Raw genomic sequence first — 18,891 nt, 5'->3', positions numbered from 1 at the left:
ATCCTCTTTCCTCCAACTCTACTTTCTCCCGTAAGCGAGGCTGGAAGCCATGGGTCATCTTTCTCCATCGTGGGACACACAGGGGGACAGTCCAGATGTTTGCTGGAAGTTTTGTCTCTGGTGGTTGCAGGAGGATCCTTGTTTCAGAATGAACCTCAGTGGAGGAGACAACGCTCTACATGAGCCCAACTGCTGAAGGTTCAACTCATTTCAAACACAGATGCAGCCCTTCTGAGGGGGGCTGAGTGACTGGCCGTGACCTGAAAGAGCTTTGAATGGAGCACAGGAGTCAGCCAGGGAAAACATTAAGCATGATCTGAGGCTGAATATAGATATAAATGATAGAGTGCTGGACTAGTTCATTCTGGTTAGGGAACAATCTAGGGTGTATTTACAGAGGAATTTAAGCATCTGAGCTGAAACAAGTATGATAAGAGAACTTCAAGAGTCAAAAAAGATTTCAGCTAGTCAATGGGGGTGTTGGACAGAGGATGCTACCCAGGAAGGAACAGGACAAACATACTTACAGAAGCAGCAAAGTGAAAGCACGACTGGCTATTTGGACTGGGGTAGGGTTCCCAAGGGGACAAAACAGAAGACTGATGAGGAGGCAGAGGCCATGTTTCACGCCCAAGGTAAATTACTTTGACATTTATTCGGCTAGCAACAATCTACTATTTGGTTTACCAGGAAGTGATCTAAGCAAGACATTTACTTTTTAATAGACATATGTGTCCATTTTACCAAAACGGGATGGTTTAGGAGGAAACTGAAGGCGTCATCAATCCCCAACTGGGGACTGGTTTATTTCCAACAACTGATATTTCACTGTATTCCTATCATTACTAAGTTATTTGTGATAGTAGACAGCAGACCTTAGGTTGACTCATGTCCAAGTGTAATCTCAGATGTTTGTGAGAAGTTCCATATGTCCAGTACCACAGGAATCACAGCTGCTCTCCGATTTCCAAGGTCTGGAATTGCACACACGTATCACAGTAACAGCCACACAGTCTTCGCTGCCCGTGGGTCTTTACTGAATTCCAGGTTCCACTTCTTTAATAAGAAAGAGGCTCCTTCCACCTGTTTGTCCCATACCTTCCCATATTTATACTGCCGGGGAAATTATTCCAATCAATAAAGCTGATTAGTCTTTTTGGTTTTCCCCTGATCCTTAACATCTGTGCTCCTGAAGCCAGTCTCATGTTAATTCGGTGTATTGATTTTGCATTTCTAAACGACAGCAACCTCAGCCAGGCTTCCTCACATTCCTCCCTTTCTCAGCCCTTGCTCTTCCTTAAGAGTGATCCCTGACATCCCACAGCGTCACCCCGCCCGCCCCCGCTTCCCCCATCATTTGTAAAGAGGCCCAGAACCTCCTCTATCTTCCTCCCACTCCTAGCCCTGTTAGGCTGGCCCTCTCCCCGCAACCAAAGTGGAAACAGCGGGACTCGGAAGGCAGGGAGAGGTTTTCAGACACTCCCACCCCCAAATTTCTCCCTCCCCGGGCTCTGCTGGCCCGGCAGCCGGGAACACGCACGCTCCGAGCCCCTCGAGTTCGGGTTCGGATTCGGGTTCGAGAAGTGACCGGCCCCGCCCCCGGCCCCGCCCCACCGCCTTCCAGCCCCGCCCCCGCCCCGCCGCTCGCGGCGCCCGTTCTTGCTCTCCCCGCGCCCCGAGGTCCCGAGGCCCCGCCACTTCCCCGCCCCCGGCCGTTCCCGCCCCGCCCCCGGCCCGCGTCGCCTTCTCTCGCCCTCCCCGGGCGGCGCGGCCGGAGCTGGCGCCGAGCAGCGGCGGCCGCGGCGGCATCGCGTTCTGGGGGACGCCCGCGCCCCGCTGGACACGGCGTCCCCGCGAGCGCCCGCCGCGCGGCGATCGGCCATCCGCGGCCTGGGGCTGCCCTGGGGGCGTGCGGCGCTCCCCGAGGACGGGCGTGTCCGCGCGGCGCCGGGCTGGGCGCGAACGCGGGGCCGCAGCCCGTGGGAGCGCGGGGGGCGCCGGGCCGGGGGCGATCGGAGCCCCGCGGGGGCTGCGCGGCGCGGCTCCCCGGGCAGAGCAGTTTTCGCCAACTCTCCGCCTCCGTCTCATCGGGGCCCACCGCCGCCGGAAGACCCCGTCCGGACCCGCCGAGGTAAGCGGACTTGGCCATTTAGGGGTCTCCGGCCCCCAGACCACAGCCAGGGCTCGGGGGTGGGGAGCGGAGGATGGAGTTGGCGTGTTCGTAGGAAGCGAACCAAAAAATGCAACAGGCGGGGCAGATCGGGAAACTCCTAGCGTTACTGTTTCCTGCGGAGAGGAGACTTGTCCAAGACTGAAACTTGGTTGGGTTCTTCAGGACCGAAGACGGGCAGCCGCGAAGCTGCTCCTTGAGTCTGGGTCTGAGCTCCCTCTGGTGGCTTCTCGTAAGGATGGACAACCGGGCCAGGGGAGCGAGATTGGAGCAGAACCTCAGTTTCTCGCTCCCACACGTCGTCACGATTTCTCCTTCGAGAGAAGGGACTGCTCTTAAGTAGTTCCCCGGTGAAGACACCTTCTGAGCCCTTCAAAGTTAAGCCCTCACCCGAAATCATAAGGGTCCTTTCAGCTTTCCCTTTTTGTCTCTGAGTCTTTTGTAATCAAAACAAGAATGACAGCAGGACTCATCTGTTAGCTGCATTTGAATAAAAACGTTTTAAATGACTAAAGCAAGGCACAGTTAAAATAAATACTCTTGGGGAGGTTATATCTTGTAGCCGCTTGTCTTCTGCCACCATTGTTATCCTGATACGTGCACTGAAAAGTGTTAGAAAAAAGAAATCATTTGGTCTAACTTAGATTGTGTACTTAAGAACAACAGATCTTACTATGATTCTAAAATTTCTGTCAAGAGACGGTAGAACAGTTCAACATTCTGTTTATGTCCACTCCCAGCGTACCTGTAGCCTCAGAGGATTTCTGTTTTGTTTTCCCCCCAGAAAGGAGTGTCATGGAAAAGGAACAGAAAAGAGACGTCAGTGCTGGTGGAAGGGGAGTTTTCTTTCCCAGCTGGTGATTACTTCATATTTGGAAGCGAAGTACCTTCTAGGTGGCTGAAGAGATTAGATTTTCATAGTTGTACCGATGAAGCTGATAAAAGAAGATGGGAAAATGCTTTCTCTGGGTCATAATAGGCTGATGAGTAAGTAAGCCTGAAAAAGACAGATCTGAAATGAGGGCAGGAATCGTGTTTTAAAACCAAGTAGGACTTTGAACACTTGTTGAGGATGTTTTTCTCCCAAAAATGGAGAAAGAAAAAAAATTCTCAAAGCAAGAAGTGTAAAAAGCTGAGCAGAGTAACAACCCAGTTTGCTCCAAGAATTTCAGTACTTCGTCAACTGCTTTGAGCGCACACAGGCAAAGGCATCAGACCTGTTTGATGATCTTATCACTGGTGATGGTTTCCTGTGTCAGGAATGACGTCTTAATTTGGATTTTGGAGTGCTTTTTCCTTTCTTTCTTTCTTTTTTTTTTTTTTTCTCTTTCTTAAACAGCGTGTTTTATGACTCTTCAAGTTCGGTAGATTTATGTCAAGGAAGTAAATCGTGAATTCATGGTATTTTTGACTATCTCCACCTGTTTGCTGGGTGATATGAGAAAATTAGAGGTTTTACCATTCCTTGAAGTTTAATTGGAAGCAACACTGCATCACGGAAACAGATCCACAGTGTAAGTTTTCTCTCTGGCAACTGTACTGGCTTTGAATGAGCCGAATGTCAGCTGGATTTCACAGCGTATATGATTTACAGTCTTTGTTTTATCAAGGCCTTAAATGTATGTTTCATGCTCAGCAGATGGGAAACACGTTGAGCACTGTGTGTGACATGTATGCCTGAGGAAAGGAGCTCCCCCATGGATCATGGCGTTAGTGTTTACAGGACATTTCTTATTTGTAGTATTAGCCATGTTTGCTTTCTCTACTTTTGAGGACTCTGTGAGCAATTACTCTGACTGGGCAGTTTTCACAGATGACATAGATCAGTTTAAGACACAGAAAGTGCAAGATACCAGACCCAACCAAAAGCTGAAGAAAAGTATGCTTCACCCACGTTTATATTTTGATGCTGGAGAGATCCAAGCAATGAGGCAAAAGTCTCGCACAAGCCATCTGCATCTTTTTAGAGCTATCAGAAGTGCAGTGACAGCTATGCTGTCTAACCCGACATACTACCTACCTCCATCCAAGCATGCTGATTTTGCTGCCAAGTGGAATGAAATTTATGGTAACAATCTGCCTCCTTTAGCACTGTACTGTTTGTTATGCCCGGAAGACAGAGTTGCCTTTGAATTTGTCTTGGAATATATGGACAGGATGGTGGGCTACAAAGACTGGCTGGTAGAGAACGCACCAGGGGATGAGGTTCCAGTTGGCCATTCCTTAACAGGCTTTGCCACTGCCTTTGACTTTTTATATAACTTCTTAGATGATCATCGAAGACAAAAATATCTAGAAAAAATATGGGTTATTACTGAGGAAATGTATGAGTATTCCAAGGTCCGCTCATGGGGCAAACAGCTGCTTCATAACCACCAAGCTACTAATATGATCGCATTACTCACCGGGGCCTTGGTGACGGGGGTAGATAAAGGATCTAAAGTAAATCTGTGGAAGCAGGTTGTAGTCGATGTGATGGAAAAGACGATGTTTCTGTTGAATCATATTGTCGATGGTTCTTTGGATGAAGGTGTGGCCTACGGAAGCTACACAGCTAAGTCAGTCACCCAGTATGTTTTTCTGGCCCAGCGCCATTTTAATATCAACAACTTGGACAATAACTGGTTAAAAATGCACTTTTGGTTCTATTATGCCACCCTTTTGCCAGGCTTCCAAAGAACTGTGGGTATAGCAGATTCCAATTATAATTGGTTTTATGGTCCCGAGAGCCAGTTAGTTTTTTTGGATAAGTTCGTCTTAAAGAATGGAGCTGGAAATTGGTTAGCTCAGCAAATCAGAAAGCACCGACCTAAAGATGGACCGATGGTCCCCTCTACTGCCCAGAGGTGGAGTACTCTTCACACGGAATACATCTGGTATGACCCTCAGCTCACCCCCCAGCCTCCTGCGGAATATGGCACTGCAAAAATGCACATGTTCCCTAACTGGGGTGTTGTCACTTATGGGGCTGGGTTGCCAAATACACAGACCAATACCTTTGTGTCTTTTAAATCTGGGAAGCTAGGAGGGCGAGCTGTGTATGACATAGTTCACTTCCAACCATACTCCTGGATCGATGGGTGGAGAAGCTTTAACCCAGGACATGAACATCCAGATCAGAACTCATTTACTTTTGCCCCCAACGGGCAGGTGTTTGTTTCCGAAGCTCTCTATGGACCCAAGCTGAGCCACCTTAACAACGTACTAGTGTTTGCTCCATCACCCACAAGCCAGTGCAATAAGCCCTGGGAAGGTCAGCTGGGCGAGTGTGCGCAGTGGCTCCGGTGGACGGGTGAGGAGGTTGGGGATGCAGCGGGGGAGGTCATCACTGCCTCGCAGCATGGGGACATGATATTTGTGAGTGGGGAAGCAGTGGCTGCCTACTCCTCAGCAATGAAGCTGAAAAGCGTGTATCGGGCTTTGCTTCTTTTAAATTCTCAGACTCTGTTAGTTGTTGATCACGTCGAGAGGCAAGAAGATTCCCCAATAGAATCTGTCAGTGCCTTCTTCCATAATCTGGACATTGATTTTAAGTACATCCCATACAGGTTCATGAACAGGTATAATGGCGCCATGATGGACGTGTGGGATGCACACTACAAGATGTTTTGGTTTGACCATCGTGGCCGTAGCCCCATTGCTAGTATACAGGAAGCAGAGCAAGCTGCTGAATTTAAGAAACGGTGGACTCAGTTTGTTAATGTGACATTTCAGATGGAATCCACAGTTACAAGAATCGCTTATGTCTTTTATGGGCCCTATGTCAACGTTTCCAGCTGCAGATTTATTGATAATTCCAATTCTGGACTGCAGATTTCTCTCAATGTCAATAATACTGAACATGTTGTTTCTGTTGTAACTGACTACCAAAACTTGAAGACGAGGTTCGATTACCTGGGATTTGGTGGCTTTGCCAGTGTGGCTGATCAGGTCCAAATCACCCAGTTTGGTTTGGGCACTCAAGCTATAGTGAAGCCCGAAAGACGTGACAGAGTTATTTTCCCCTTTGGATTTAAATTTAACGTAGCAGTTGGGTTGATTTTGTGCATCAGCTTGGTGATCTTAACTTTTCAGTGGCGGTTTTACCTTTCTTTTAGAAAGCTAATGCGGTGGATCCTCATCCTTGTTATTGCCTTGTGGTTCGTTGAGCTGCTGGATGTGTGGAGCACTTGCACGCAGCCCATCTGTGCAAAATGGGCAAGGCCGGAGGCCGAGGCCAGCGCCAAGGCTGTGTCTCCCGAAGGGCACCGCGCCGATCTTCCCGATGTCGTCATTACCTCACTTCCTGGTTCAGGGGCCGAAATTCTCAAACAACTTTTCTTCAACAGCAGTGACTTTCTCTACATCAGGGTTCCCACAGCCTACATTGACATCCCTGAAACTGACTTTGAGATCGACTCCTTTGTGGATGCCTGTGAATGGAAGGCATCAGATGTCCACGGCGTGCATTTCCGTTTACTCCGAGGCTGGTTGCAATCCTTGGTCCAAGACACAAAACTCCATTTGCAAAACATCCATCTGCACGAACCCAGTAGGGGTAAACTGGCCCAATATTTTACCACGAGTAAGGACAGAAAAAGAAAGTTGAAAAGGAGGGAGTCTTTGCCAGAACAAAGAAGCAGAATGAAAGGCGCCTTTGATAGAGACGCTGAATACATTCGGGCTCTGAGGAGACACCTGGTCCATTACCCCAGCGCGCGGCCCGTGCTCAGCTTGAGCAGTGGGAGCTGGACCTTAAAGCTGCATCTCTTTCACGAAGTTTTAGGACCTTCGATGAGGGCCTTGTACGTGGTGAGGGACCCTCGTGCGTGGATTTATTCGATGCTGTACAGTAGTAAACCAAGTCTTTACTCTTTGAAGAATGTACCAGAGCACTTAGCTAAACTGTTTAAAATAGAGGGAGGTAAAGGCAAATGTAACTTAAATTCGGGCTACGCTTCCGAGTATGAATCGTTGAGGAAAGAATTATCAAAACCCAGGCCACAGGCCGTCGCCCTGCTGGCTCACGTGTGGCTGGCAAACACCGCAGCAGCCCTGCGGATCAACACAGACCTGCTGCCTACCCGCTACCAGCTGGTCAAGTTTGAAGATATTGTGCATTTTCCTCAGAAAACCACCGAAAGGATTTTTGCCTTTCTTGGAATCCCTTTGTCTCCTGCTAGTTTAAACCAAATATTGTTTGCCACCTCCACGAACCTCTTCTATCTTCCCTATGAAGGGGAAATATCACCAACTAATACTAATGTGTGGAAACAGAGCTTGCCTAGAGATGAAATTAAACTGATTGAAAACATCTGCTGGACACTGATGGCTCGTCTAGGATATCCAAAGTTTATGGACTGAATGCTGCAGGTCAGCAGAATTTGCACTAATACTTTCCAACCCAGTGTGTGGATATGAATTAGAAGAGCTTGTTTATTCTTGTACCGTGTGTGTGTGTGTGTGTGTGTGTGTGTGTGTGTGTGTGTGTGTGTGTGTGATCAGTTTGTTACTTGCACAGAGAGATTATTTTAAAAATAAGTACCATATTTGGCCTAGCAGGATTTATTTTTATGTCACCATTTTCCTTGCCTTTGTCTCTGAATTTTTTCTGCTACAGTGTTCCTGCCTCAGAGGTGTAGATGAAGTTATATTACCGTGGTCAGAGGAGATCGGAAGATTTTAAAGGTTTTTGTCTAACTCTCTCCTTCATGTGTAACTGTGCTTATCTAGCTCAGAACCTCACACGCTGCTAAAGGCCTTGCAGTTGCTGCTTTACCCAAGTGTCTCTTGCTTTCAGTGGACTACAGAAGTTCCTTATCTTTTTAGAAGGTGTCCTAACATATTTATCTTGCGCACGTGCACACACACACACACACACAAATCCTTTTACTGTGTATAATGTTCACTGGTGTCACTAGAGAAATGGCGAAAGCTCCTATCAGAATTATAGGATCCCTTCTGTAAAATACAGATGGAAATAAAGATTTTTTTTTTTTTTGAGATCAGAAACAGTGACCTGAAAATCCTCCTAAAGTTTTTCACTTAGAAGTCATAAGGAATCAGTCTTGGAGCAGAGGCTGCCAAGGACCGGTGCAGTATTTCAGACCTGCTTGTCTGTTTAAAATGCTCTCTTTCTTGCTTCCTTGAAGCTGCAGCTGTTCACCACCACCACTCCCACCCTATCCTTTCTGCCGCTGTCATGCAAAACAATCAGTAGTTACTAATGGCTGAACTCCCAATATTTGTGGGGATTTTTTTTTTCTGTCCTGATGATTAATTTCGCATCAAAGCCTTACATAGCCTTAGAATCAGATTCCTCCTTGTGGAATTATCACTGTATGACTCAAAGAAAGCAATGCCACTGCTGCCAGTGTTTTTTTAGACTGGAAACAGAGTTGGAAAACTGCCTGACTTATCTTGCATCCCTTTGAATGAGTCTACAGACCGCCAGTGTCGGCAAAAGTTGAAGGCGAATGGGAGATGATGTCAGAGGCATCTGTTTCCTTTACCATCTGCATCTTATTATAAATGTAGTCGTCATAAACTGTGGTTCATTTTATTTTGGTAGGCTCTGAAATCAAAATGCTATGCCATTAGAAGCCAGTGGAGTAATTACAAGGTATTGGATGAAAAGTATTAGGCAGAGTGGAGACTTGATGAAAATCTCTGTATAGACTGCAGTCTTCTTCCTGTTTCAAACTTTAGTTCCCCCCGCCCCCCACTGGGCTCTAACACTTGGGAGTCTGTCATTCTGACCTAGATAAAAGTGGCTCTTTCTCAGTAGTTTGTTATTATGTCAAAATGTGCCTCCAGGGTGATAAAGCTGTGGATATGTTACATTCCATCTAAAGGTAACTGGGCTGTCATTTTTCCTCCATTACCGTGTGAAAGCAGGCCACTCCTCCTCCCCCACATCTACTTCCTAGCATAGCTTTCCCCGCCTTCTCTCTACAATGTCAAAATGAATGAAAATCCTATTGCATTAATACAGGTTGAGAGGGCAACTGAAGACCTGAATTCGCACTGCTGTTCTCAAGGAAGATTATTCTTCCTGTCTCAGGGTTATCAACAAACATGTCACATTTCTACATGGATGATAACACTGTTTCCATTATTGGTCAGAGTCTCCGTGGTGTTTGCTTTCAATTCCCAGGATGTGTGATCTTAAATCAGATCAAATAAGAAGGCTTCAGGTTGAAAGTAACATTAGGTCTGATCAAGGCAAAAATTACAAATGTGTGCAGGTAACGGCAGAGAAAGCAGAAGCTGTACCGGTGCGTTTCCTTTAACTTGTACAGAAATGCCCACGGGCACAAGAGAGCCCGGTTGAGTATGTGGAGGAGTTGGGGGAGAGATGTGGGAAATGGAAAAGAAAGAGCAGTTCTGTGAATGGATGTGGGAACAATATGGGAATATGTCATTTATAGATAAAGAAAGGGGCACACTTAAGATGATCTTCACAGTGTACCTTAACTTTTACCATATAGCAAGGTCAATGTGTCTGCCCATCCACTGCCACTCCAAGGGAAAGTTTCCTGGAAGAGACTTCTTTTCACAGATGCTGTTTCTGAGGAATGTTATAGGTGGATGAAGGATGGCCCCGCCATTGCATATGTGTGTGTTTGTTCATGCCTGGGACCCCCTGCCTTATAATCTCAGTTGTAATCTCAGAACATCTAGGTCCTGCACTCCTAGGGTGTCATCCTAGGAAAAATGTTAGTAGACCCTACACTTATTTTTATTCTGATCATCTTGAAAATAAAGCAACAGTTATCACTATGTGACACTTCCAACAGGAACAGTTAAAAGTCTTTTCCATAAAATCATTTCCTTCTTTCATGAACTTCCCCTAATTTAGGCGCAATTCGAATAAAAGCTTTTATTAAAATAGTACCATTTAAATATTGAAATTTTGCAAGAGCGTGTTAGTTTTGCTAACAAAAGTAACCTAAGTGTAGTGGTAATGTTGATCTAGTTTTCAAATGTTTGAAATAATGCAGATTACTCACTTAGGATGCAGTAGGCTAGATCCAGAGCTGAATTTACTGTAATGACAATTCCAGAAAGGAAGGAAATGGGAGAATCTGTTCAGGAGAAAGAAGGATAATCTGTGATTATACTTCAGTTTAATTGATGGAAATCCAGAAAGGCACGAGTTTTAGGCAGATGGCACAACCGCACACACACGCTCAGCCTAGACCCCTAGTATTAGACATCTGATTGGCTGGCTTTTTGGACAAACAGAAGAATTAGTACCGTCCGTGCCTGACGAGAATGGGATAATTACTTATGTCCAGTTCCCGGGCATAGCATAGGACTTGCCTCAAACATCATATTCAGAGAAGAACCTCACTCCACATGCACTAGTTATGTTTAATTTTTTCTTTTCCTTTTGTAGAAACGCCACCCCTTCTGTCTGCCACTGACTTTTGACTGGTATCATTTATCAGCAGAGTTTTTGGTGCACCATTGTAGATCCTGCACGTTCTTTATATTAAGGATCACATTCAGTTATCTATAAGTAAACATTAACAATGGTTTAAAATCTGATTGACTTTGATCATAATTAGAAAATATCACCAATTTAGCAAAAAATGTGAATAGAAAGCAATATGTTATAATACCACTTACAGGGGTAAGGGTGCCTAATATTCTAAGACAGATCAAGGAATTTAATATGCGGGCTACCTACTGCTTATTTAAATGTAGACCAAAGTAGGTCCAAAAGTAGCTGCTAAGACAATGTTTTCAGTACTTGACTAATATCATTATTTCCCTTCATATTGGCAGAAAAATCCAAGTAATATTTTAAGATCTAGACCGATTTTTTTTTTTTTTTTCACAGAAGATGATAGGAACATCAAACAGTAGATTCTCACATTCTCTGGTTAACTTGTAGATGCTTGAGCTATAATTTACATGAGCTTATGCTGTGTTTAGTCCAAGTAACATGTTTAATTCTATTTCCAAAGATAGGTTCAGCTAAGCCTTCCAATCCATGGGGGTCTTTGTTTTTGTTTTTTTGTTTTTTTGTTTTTCACACCTATCCAGTTATGCAGCAAAGAAAACCTATACTAAAGATCATAGACCAGTTTATTCAAACTATATATATAACACAACTCCTCTATTAATAAACAAATAAAAAGCTGAGAGCAACTTGGCTATGGTTGGGATCATTTGTAATGGCCCTTCTTCTGTAGGTCTTTGAGTAACTGTGTTAGGATTTTGTATGGAGCTGAGAAGGCACAGTTGGGAAATGCAGACCCACAGTTTCAGCCACTAAACTTGCACCCTTCAGTGATGGGCAAGCCATGCCTCTCCCTTAATTCCAAGTCCCTTCTTTGACTTGCCCTCAATCCATTTCACTCTTCAACGTACATCATCCCAACTTACTAAGTGGCAAGAACATCCTGGTGCTATGCACCTGTGTGTCACATCTGCCCCTCCTGCCACTGGTGGCATCTCTATTCAAGCAGGAAATCTCTAAAAAGAAGGTTCCTGTAGGTCCCTTGAGACATTCTAGTAGGTGGTGCACAGGGTTGGCACAGTGAAGACTTTTTTTAAGGAGAGAGAAGGACCTATCGTAAATTAGTCTCTTAGTGTGTGCTGCACAGAACCATAAGCTTTTCATGTATATGATTACAATCTTCAGAATTCCCTGATATTCATTTTACAGATAAATCTGTAGCCCATATTCTCTCTCTAGGGAATCTGTTTTTGTGAAGGAATTTGGAGCAGGTTTACAATTCAGTTATTGGTTCACTTATTCACATTAATTTTGGGATATTTACCATCAAGATTTGATTAGCGTGAGGGAAGAACACAAAAATTGGTTGACTCTGACCCTACCCTGAAGAATTGGTGGTCTCTCCAGAGACTTCAGAACTAGTAGGAACACATCAAGAATAGGAGAGGAAGGGCGTGCAGGTAGCAGTGACCACCAGAGGAAAGGCACCAGCAAGTGTCATCTGCTCTGCAGTAGACATGATCTATCTCTGAAATGGCAGTTATGAGGAAAGGGAGTAGTTTATGGAGTTTCAGTAAATTTGGACAGAGATCACTACCTGTGCTTTTCCTAATTAGGTTTGACTCTAGAGTTGTCACAGGATGTCCCATCAACGAGTAACCTTTCCCAAAGAGAAGCGCAAACAGAACAAAACTGCTGACACTTGCTCTCTCCCAATTCCCCCCCTCACTTAACTAGCCCAGCACATTTATCACAAAGAAATGTGGTCCATAATGGAATATCAAGGGATGCCCTGAAGAGAAAAGGATGTGTGAGTGTGGTCTGACTGGGATGCATGCAGATCACTGCTTGTAATAACAGTACAAAGATAACTCGGTGTATTTCATCCGGGCTCCAGCTGACCAGTAGCATCTTCTTTTCCTTTCCCTCCCCTCTCCGTATCTCCAGATATGCATTACCAGGCAGAGCTAACCAATCCTGGGAATGCAGCAGTGAACAAAACCTATGGAGCTGACAGTCAAATATATTTTAAAAGAATTCATTTTGGGGAAAAAAAATCCAATCTGTTCTTTTCCCTACCATGTAAATAATACCAGAAGGAAGGACGGGAAGGAGGGAGGGAAGAAAAGAAGGAACAAAAGAACAAAGAATGGGAGGAAGGAACTCTGAACCAAATCTGAACACAAAGATGCACAAGGAGAATCATTCCTGTAACAATTGTGTTCATTATTGTGTGAATTATTTAAGAATCTCTTTGAAATCTTATTATAGCTAAAACTTCAGAAAAAAAAGGATAGATTGTAATCTGAACAAATCTTTCTACAGTACATTGCAATTGCTCTTTCTGTATTGCTGTGACTCTTGAGATGAAATGAAAATTTTCTTTCAAGCGTATTAACACTGATGTTGAATTTCACCCAGGTGTCTCAGGTTTTCCAACTTCCTAGGTAATGTGGTGTTCTCCCATATACTGTCTTCCTTTTTATTTACAAACATGGGGTATATACCTTGTTCCTAATGATTTAAGGAAGCAAACGTTCATGCACATGTGACATCCATGGTGCTGTCCATTCCTCCTTTTGGAAGTTGATTCAGCTCCCATCACTGTCACTTTTCTCATTTAGTAAATGAACAACATAAAATCTCTAATCCCTGCATTAAAATCTGACATCCTTCTACACACAATGCAGAAGGCACGTCTTACCTTTTTCATTGCATAATGCAAATAATGCTCCCAACCTTTGTTATACTACGATGAAAGATGACTGCCCAATTTTATTAGTATTTATTTATTGTTTTAATTATGTATTCATTTATTCCTTTGCCTTGTTCCAAAAGATTAATTTTGTAGTAGATTTGTTTAAAGTTCTTGGAATTTTAAAATAAGGCTTTTTAAACTATATTGAGCCACTTTAATTTGATGCCTTAATGTGATATTTCACAAAACTTTGAAGGGAGATTTATAAGAACACGAAACAACCAAGAAGTGATGAAATTGCTTCCATAAAATACCCATGAAAAGACAACTGCATATAAAGAATGAAGTTAATAAAAGTTAACCCTACACAAACAAAATAGGTGATTTTTGCTCTTCATTTTTACTCTAGCTATTAACCTGGCTGCCCTAGGTAATCCAGTGCTAACTAGAGCACAGCACGCTTGCAGTGGGCTTTCGTGCGCCAAGGAGCTCGTGTTACTTCTCTCTAGATTTACCAAAATAAAGCGAAATGTACATACATTCAGTTATACTTTATCTTTTACCAAACATTAATAATAAAACTCTCAAAAATCCCATTTTTGAACACATGGATAAAAAGGTACTTGTTTGTACCTGAAACCTTGGCAGAATTCTATCATAAGAGGTTTCTGTGTATAACCAACAGATTACACTGGTGGGTTTTTCACAAGCTTTGTACCTTTCTCCCATTTCCTTGATTAATTTGAAGAGAGAGATTTCTACTAAAAATGTTGTATTCGAAACACTTTTATATAAACTTTGAAATTAGGTAAAACTGACTACAAATCCCTAGGTCAGTAACGAATGATCAGCTGTGAGGTGTTGGGCAGTTTTCTTAATTTTAAATCCCCATTTCCCCATCTGTAAAACTCCCCCAGAGCTGATGTAAGGATTAAATAAAATCACATGTGAAAATTAATAGAGCAATACTTGTTTCCTTTTTGTGATCATCTCTGATTCATTATATATCAAATCCATATATAATGTGGTGCACCATTTTCCCAATAAGAAAATATTAAAACGTTTCCAGAGATTTTGAGCATACATCGTTGGTATGTAGCCCAAATAGGTATTTCATACATCAGCTGAGTTGCACAAGCATGTAAAATCACAATTATGCACTTAATATATTAATCTGGGAATACTGCTTTTTTCATGTCCACGTTTTAAGAAAATAATTTATTCAAATTTTCCTGTACTTCAACTTCATTATGTTCATTATTTCTAGAGTCATGGTTTGAGTTTTTCCAGAGAATATCATATTTCCTTCTGAGTTTTATCAACAGAGACGTTTTTGAATTTAAGTAGGATGCTATTACTTGAAATTTTCTTTCATGTTGCAAGTGCCATTTGTAAAGTATTAATCATAATTTTGTGTTCATACCTTCATTCAGTAGATACATAATTATGATCTTATATATCATCATTGTATTTTTCTTATTTTAATTTTTCCACTTATTTATTATGAAATATGCATAAAAGCTGAGGGTGTCTAAGACTACGTGTGAACAAGACATTTACTCCACTGGCTATGATGGAATAAGTGAGGACCAATCTGAGGTAGCATATGAAAATTACACATATCTTGATTATTTACCTTGATGCCATACCCAACAAATGATTTGCTCAATATAAAATCATCTCATCTTTGTCGAATATTATTCTTCAGGTCAGGGTAATGTTCTACGGTCATCTTCGGCTTGGTGCTTTGTGAGTCTGGATGCTTTCTCTCTTCCACGGCTGTAGGTGACAACCGAGGAGCAAACTCCAGAGCCTCCAGCCAGAAACTCAGCCTTCCAGCGAGGAGTGCAAGAGAGCATGCGCCTCTGCCTTGGGACCAGGTGCCACAGGTCTATGATAGCAGGATTCATACCACTGGAGAGAAATTCCTTTGCTCTGATTGGTTTTCCTTGGATATTGCTGTCCACACCCTTGCTGAGGTTCACTGTATGCAAATCAGAAGACACTATTTGGCTGATTCTTGCATATATCAGCTCTACTGCCCCCTGTTATCAAACTGAAGGTATTGTGGATCCACAAGCTATGTTACACTGCTATGTTGTCACTGAAAAGATGTGCTGCCCCTATCAGAAGCCCTCCTCTCTGGATATTGATAAGTGTATGGCCAGAGCTGGGACTTGGAGTCAGAATTCCTATACTCACATACTCTATAATATGGCACAAAACATATGTATCTGACCTTCCATTACCGTACCCTCCTGCCCTCACCAGCGATCCCAGAGGTAATGTCTATCCTGGATTTTGTGTTTACCATTCCCTTGCTCTTCTTCTTATAGCTCCACCATATGTGTCTCTATCCTTATCAACATGTTGTATATTTTTGAATGTTTTTATACTTTATGTAAACAGTAACATACTGCACATGTTCTTGTGCAACTTGGTTTTCTTTGCTCAAAATTTTGTCTAAGGCCTGTTGATGTTTGTAGATGGAGATCACTTATTTTCAACATGGTAGATTCCAATATATGCTATTATCTGCAATACCATACTTTATGTATCTTTTATCTTGTTGGATTTGGGGAATATTTTTAATTTTTTGCAATTTCAAACATTATATATAAAACTATTTATATGTGCAGTATAATGCAAGAATTTTGTTAGTGTGTTTTGTTTGTACACAGAACCTTCCCACCTAGCCCCCCCCACTCCAGCCTGGTACATATATTGAGGGCTCAAAGCATATCCTCAACTATTCTTGGTACAAAATTATTATTTTTACAGATTGTTTGTACAAATTGACACCTAGCCATTGTAGAAAAGTTTGTGTTGCTCCAAAACTTCTCCTGTACTTGATATTTTCATAGTTTTAAATAGTTTTCTTTCTAGTGGGGGTAAAAGAGTGTTATGTTTCTCTTTTTTTTTGGCAGTTCTATTACTACCATAGACTACACATGCAGCACGTGCACTCGTGTGCACACACACATACAGCAGTCTTTATTTTTTCCATTTGTGTTTCTTCTTTTGCTAAATTAAATCTGTGTTCATGTCTTTTATCCGTTTTTCCATTGAGTTCATTTTTTTCTCGTTGATTCATTGACGTTTATAGCATATTAATAATACTAATCCTTTCTTTGTTTATACTCGTGAATAATTTCTTGGCTTATATTTTCATGATTTTTGTACTATGACTTTTGTGATATATTTTGATATGCAGGTGTTCTTAATTTGAATATAAACAAATATGTGTGTTTCTTTATTATTTATCCTTTTTTGCATCTTATTAAAGAATCTTTCTTAAGGTCTTGGCACTGAAATGTTCTCCTCTTTTTTCTTCTAAGCATTTTCATTTTCTTATCATTATCTACTGATGCAAAACAATATTACCACAAATGTAATGGCTTAGAACAGCACACGTTTATTATCTCACGATTTCTGTGGGTCAGGGGTCCCGGCATGGCTGAACTGGGTCCTCTGCTCTTATATGTGGCTGCAGTGAAGTTGCTGAGCCTGGGATCTCCTCTGAGAAGCTTCCCCTTCCAAGCTCACGTGGTTGTTGGCAAGATTTAGTTCTTTGTGGGTGGCTGGACTAAAAGCTTCAGTTCTTTTCTGGCTGTTGGCTGGAGACCCTGAGTCACTTGCCATGTGAGCTTCTCCATTGGCAGTTAATGTCATAAAGGCTAAGATGAGAGAATCAATAAACTGCTAACATTATCATGATCATGGAAGTGACACCCAGTCAGCTTTGGTTAAAAGCAAGTCAGAGCAAGCCCCCCATGCCCCCAAGGGAAAGGGACTTCACAAGGCCATGAATACCAGGAGATGGAATAACTGGGGCTTATTTTAGAGGCTCCCTGCCACAGATTTTGTCTTTTATATTTAAATATTTAATCTGCTTTATATTAATTGTTATGTCTATTCTGAGATTTTTTTCCCTGTATGAATAACCTGCTGCCCTAGACTGAAAAGGCTCAGTACCCTTTTCTTGTCCACTACTCTTCAATGCCATCTTTACTACATATCACGTCCTTATATTTTGTGTGAGCTGATTTCTGAGTTCTCTACTGTATTCTCATCGCAAATTCAATTACTCAATGACAATAAAGTACTGGCTTAATTGCTATAGTCTTTTTGTTAGCCTTGAAATCTGTCAAGGCAAGTCTTTTTATTTTCTTTTTCCTCATTTCTTAAGGCTTTGTTCTTCCATATGCATTTTAGAATTAGTTTGCATAGTTCCGCAAAGCAAACAAACAAAGAACAACACCTGTTAATTGTAAATGCATTACATCAATTTTGGGAGAATTGACCTTTTTACATTAATCCCTATTCATGAGCATGTTATATCTCTTCTTTTATATAATATTTGTTAATCCTTTGATAGATTTAAGTATGAGCACTTTATATATTGTTATTACAGTGGATGACATTTATTTTTAATTATGTGTTCTAACTGATGATAGTATATAGAAAATACAATTGATTTTTGTGTATTTATATTGTATCAGGGAACTTACAAATCCTCTTACTAATTTAATAATTTAGCTGTAAATTTTTTCGAAATACTTATATAGATGGTTTTGTAATCTACAATTAATGAGAATATATTTCCTTCCTTTTAATCTTATAACTTTTTAATGTTCTTACTGGATTTGTTAGGACATGCTGTGAAATACTGAGTGGATTTGGTAATGTAATGTTCTTGTGCTGTTCCTAATGTGAATGGAGTGCTTCTTCATTTCACCACTGAGCAAATGAATGATGGGTGTTGTGTTTCACCTTCCAGTTGATAAGTGACTTTTTATCATCAAAGCATGATGAGATTCATTCAATGCTTTTGCTGCATTTATTGTGATACTCATATGTTTCTTTGCCTTTATCTGTTAATGCAGTGTATTTTGTGGAAATATTTCTTTTTCTTTTGAGATTAAACCAAACTTGGCTCGCTGTCATAAAACCAGCCTGGGAATGGTTCATTACATTTATCTTCGTTGCTGGATTGAGTCTTAATAATTAATTTGTTTATATCAACATTCGTAATGGTGATTTTCTTGTAATATTCGTGTCTAATTTTGAAGTCGACACACTTGCCACACAAAGTAAGTTGAGGGTGTTCTATTTTTATATTCTCTAGATGAGTTTGCATAGTATCAAAATGATCTAATACAAGAATGTTTGTTAGAACTCATTTGTAAGCTCATCTGAGCATTCTGTTTTCTTTGTGGGAACATTTTAACAAAATGTAGGATTTTATTTGGTGGTTACAGGCTTATTTTACTTACCTCATGTATTTATTTTGAAGCCTATTTTGGCAAGTTATGTTTTAAATAATTAGTCCTTTTTTTTAAATCTTTCACAGTTATTGACCTAAATTTGCTCAAAATGCATTCTGTTGCCTCTCTAATTATCCATTCCCTACACACTTTTTTTTCCATCCCTAAAACTAAGTATGTGTGCCTTATTTCTTTCTGTTCTTGGTGGTTTTGGCTGGTGGATATTGACAATAATAGGCTATATAGTTAAATTACCTTCTATATAAGTTAAACAAATTAAATTGCCTTTTCAAAGACTAATTTTTAG

At 41.7% G+C, this 18,891-nt stretch overlaps 1 protein-coding gene across 2 annotated transcripts; it reads left to right on the top strand.

Moving 5' to 3' along the window:
* The first annotated feature begins 1,850 nt into the window (after positions 1–1,850).
* On the top strand, positions 1,851–18,266 carry DSEL (dermatan sulfate epimerase like). 2 transcript variants are annotated; one of them, XM_057699673.1, is made up of 3 exons: positions 1,851–2,131; positions 2,955–7,522; positions 15,103–18,266. In XM_057699673.1, the coding sequence occupies exon 2, from the start codon at positions 3,875–3,877 to the stop codon at positions 7,511–7,513; it is 3,639 nt and encodes a 1,212-aa protein (XP_057555656.1). In that variant the 5' UTR covers positions 1,851–2,131; positions 2,955–3,874; the 3' UTR covers positions 7,514–7,522; positions 15,103–18,266. The 2 variants fall into 2 exon arrangements, with proteins under 2 accessions (XP_057555656.1, XP_057555657.1); XM_057699674.1 differs by lacking the exon at positions 15,103–18,266 and adding an exon at positions 7,770–15,017.
* The last annotated feature ends 625 nt before the right edge of the window (positions 18,267–18,891 follow it).

The sequence above is a fragment of the Hippopotamus amphibius genome, chromosome 11, assembly GCF_030028045.1.
Source record: "Hippopotamus amphibius kiboko isolate mHipAmp2 chromosome 11, mHipAmp2.hap2, whole genome shotgun sequence".
NCBI classification, from domain to species: domain Eukaryota; kingdom Metazoa; phylum Chordata; class Mammalia; order Artiodactyla; family Hippopotamidae; genus Hippopotamus; species Hippopotamus amphibius.
Note: the sequence above shows the minus strand (reverse complement) of the source record. Positions and strands in the feature narration are given on the sequence as shown.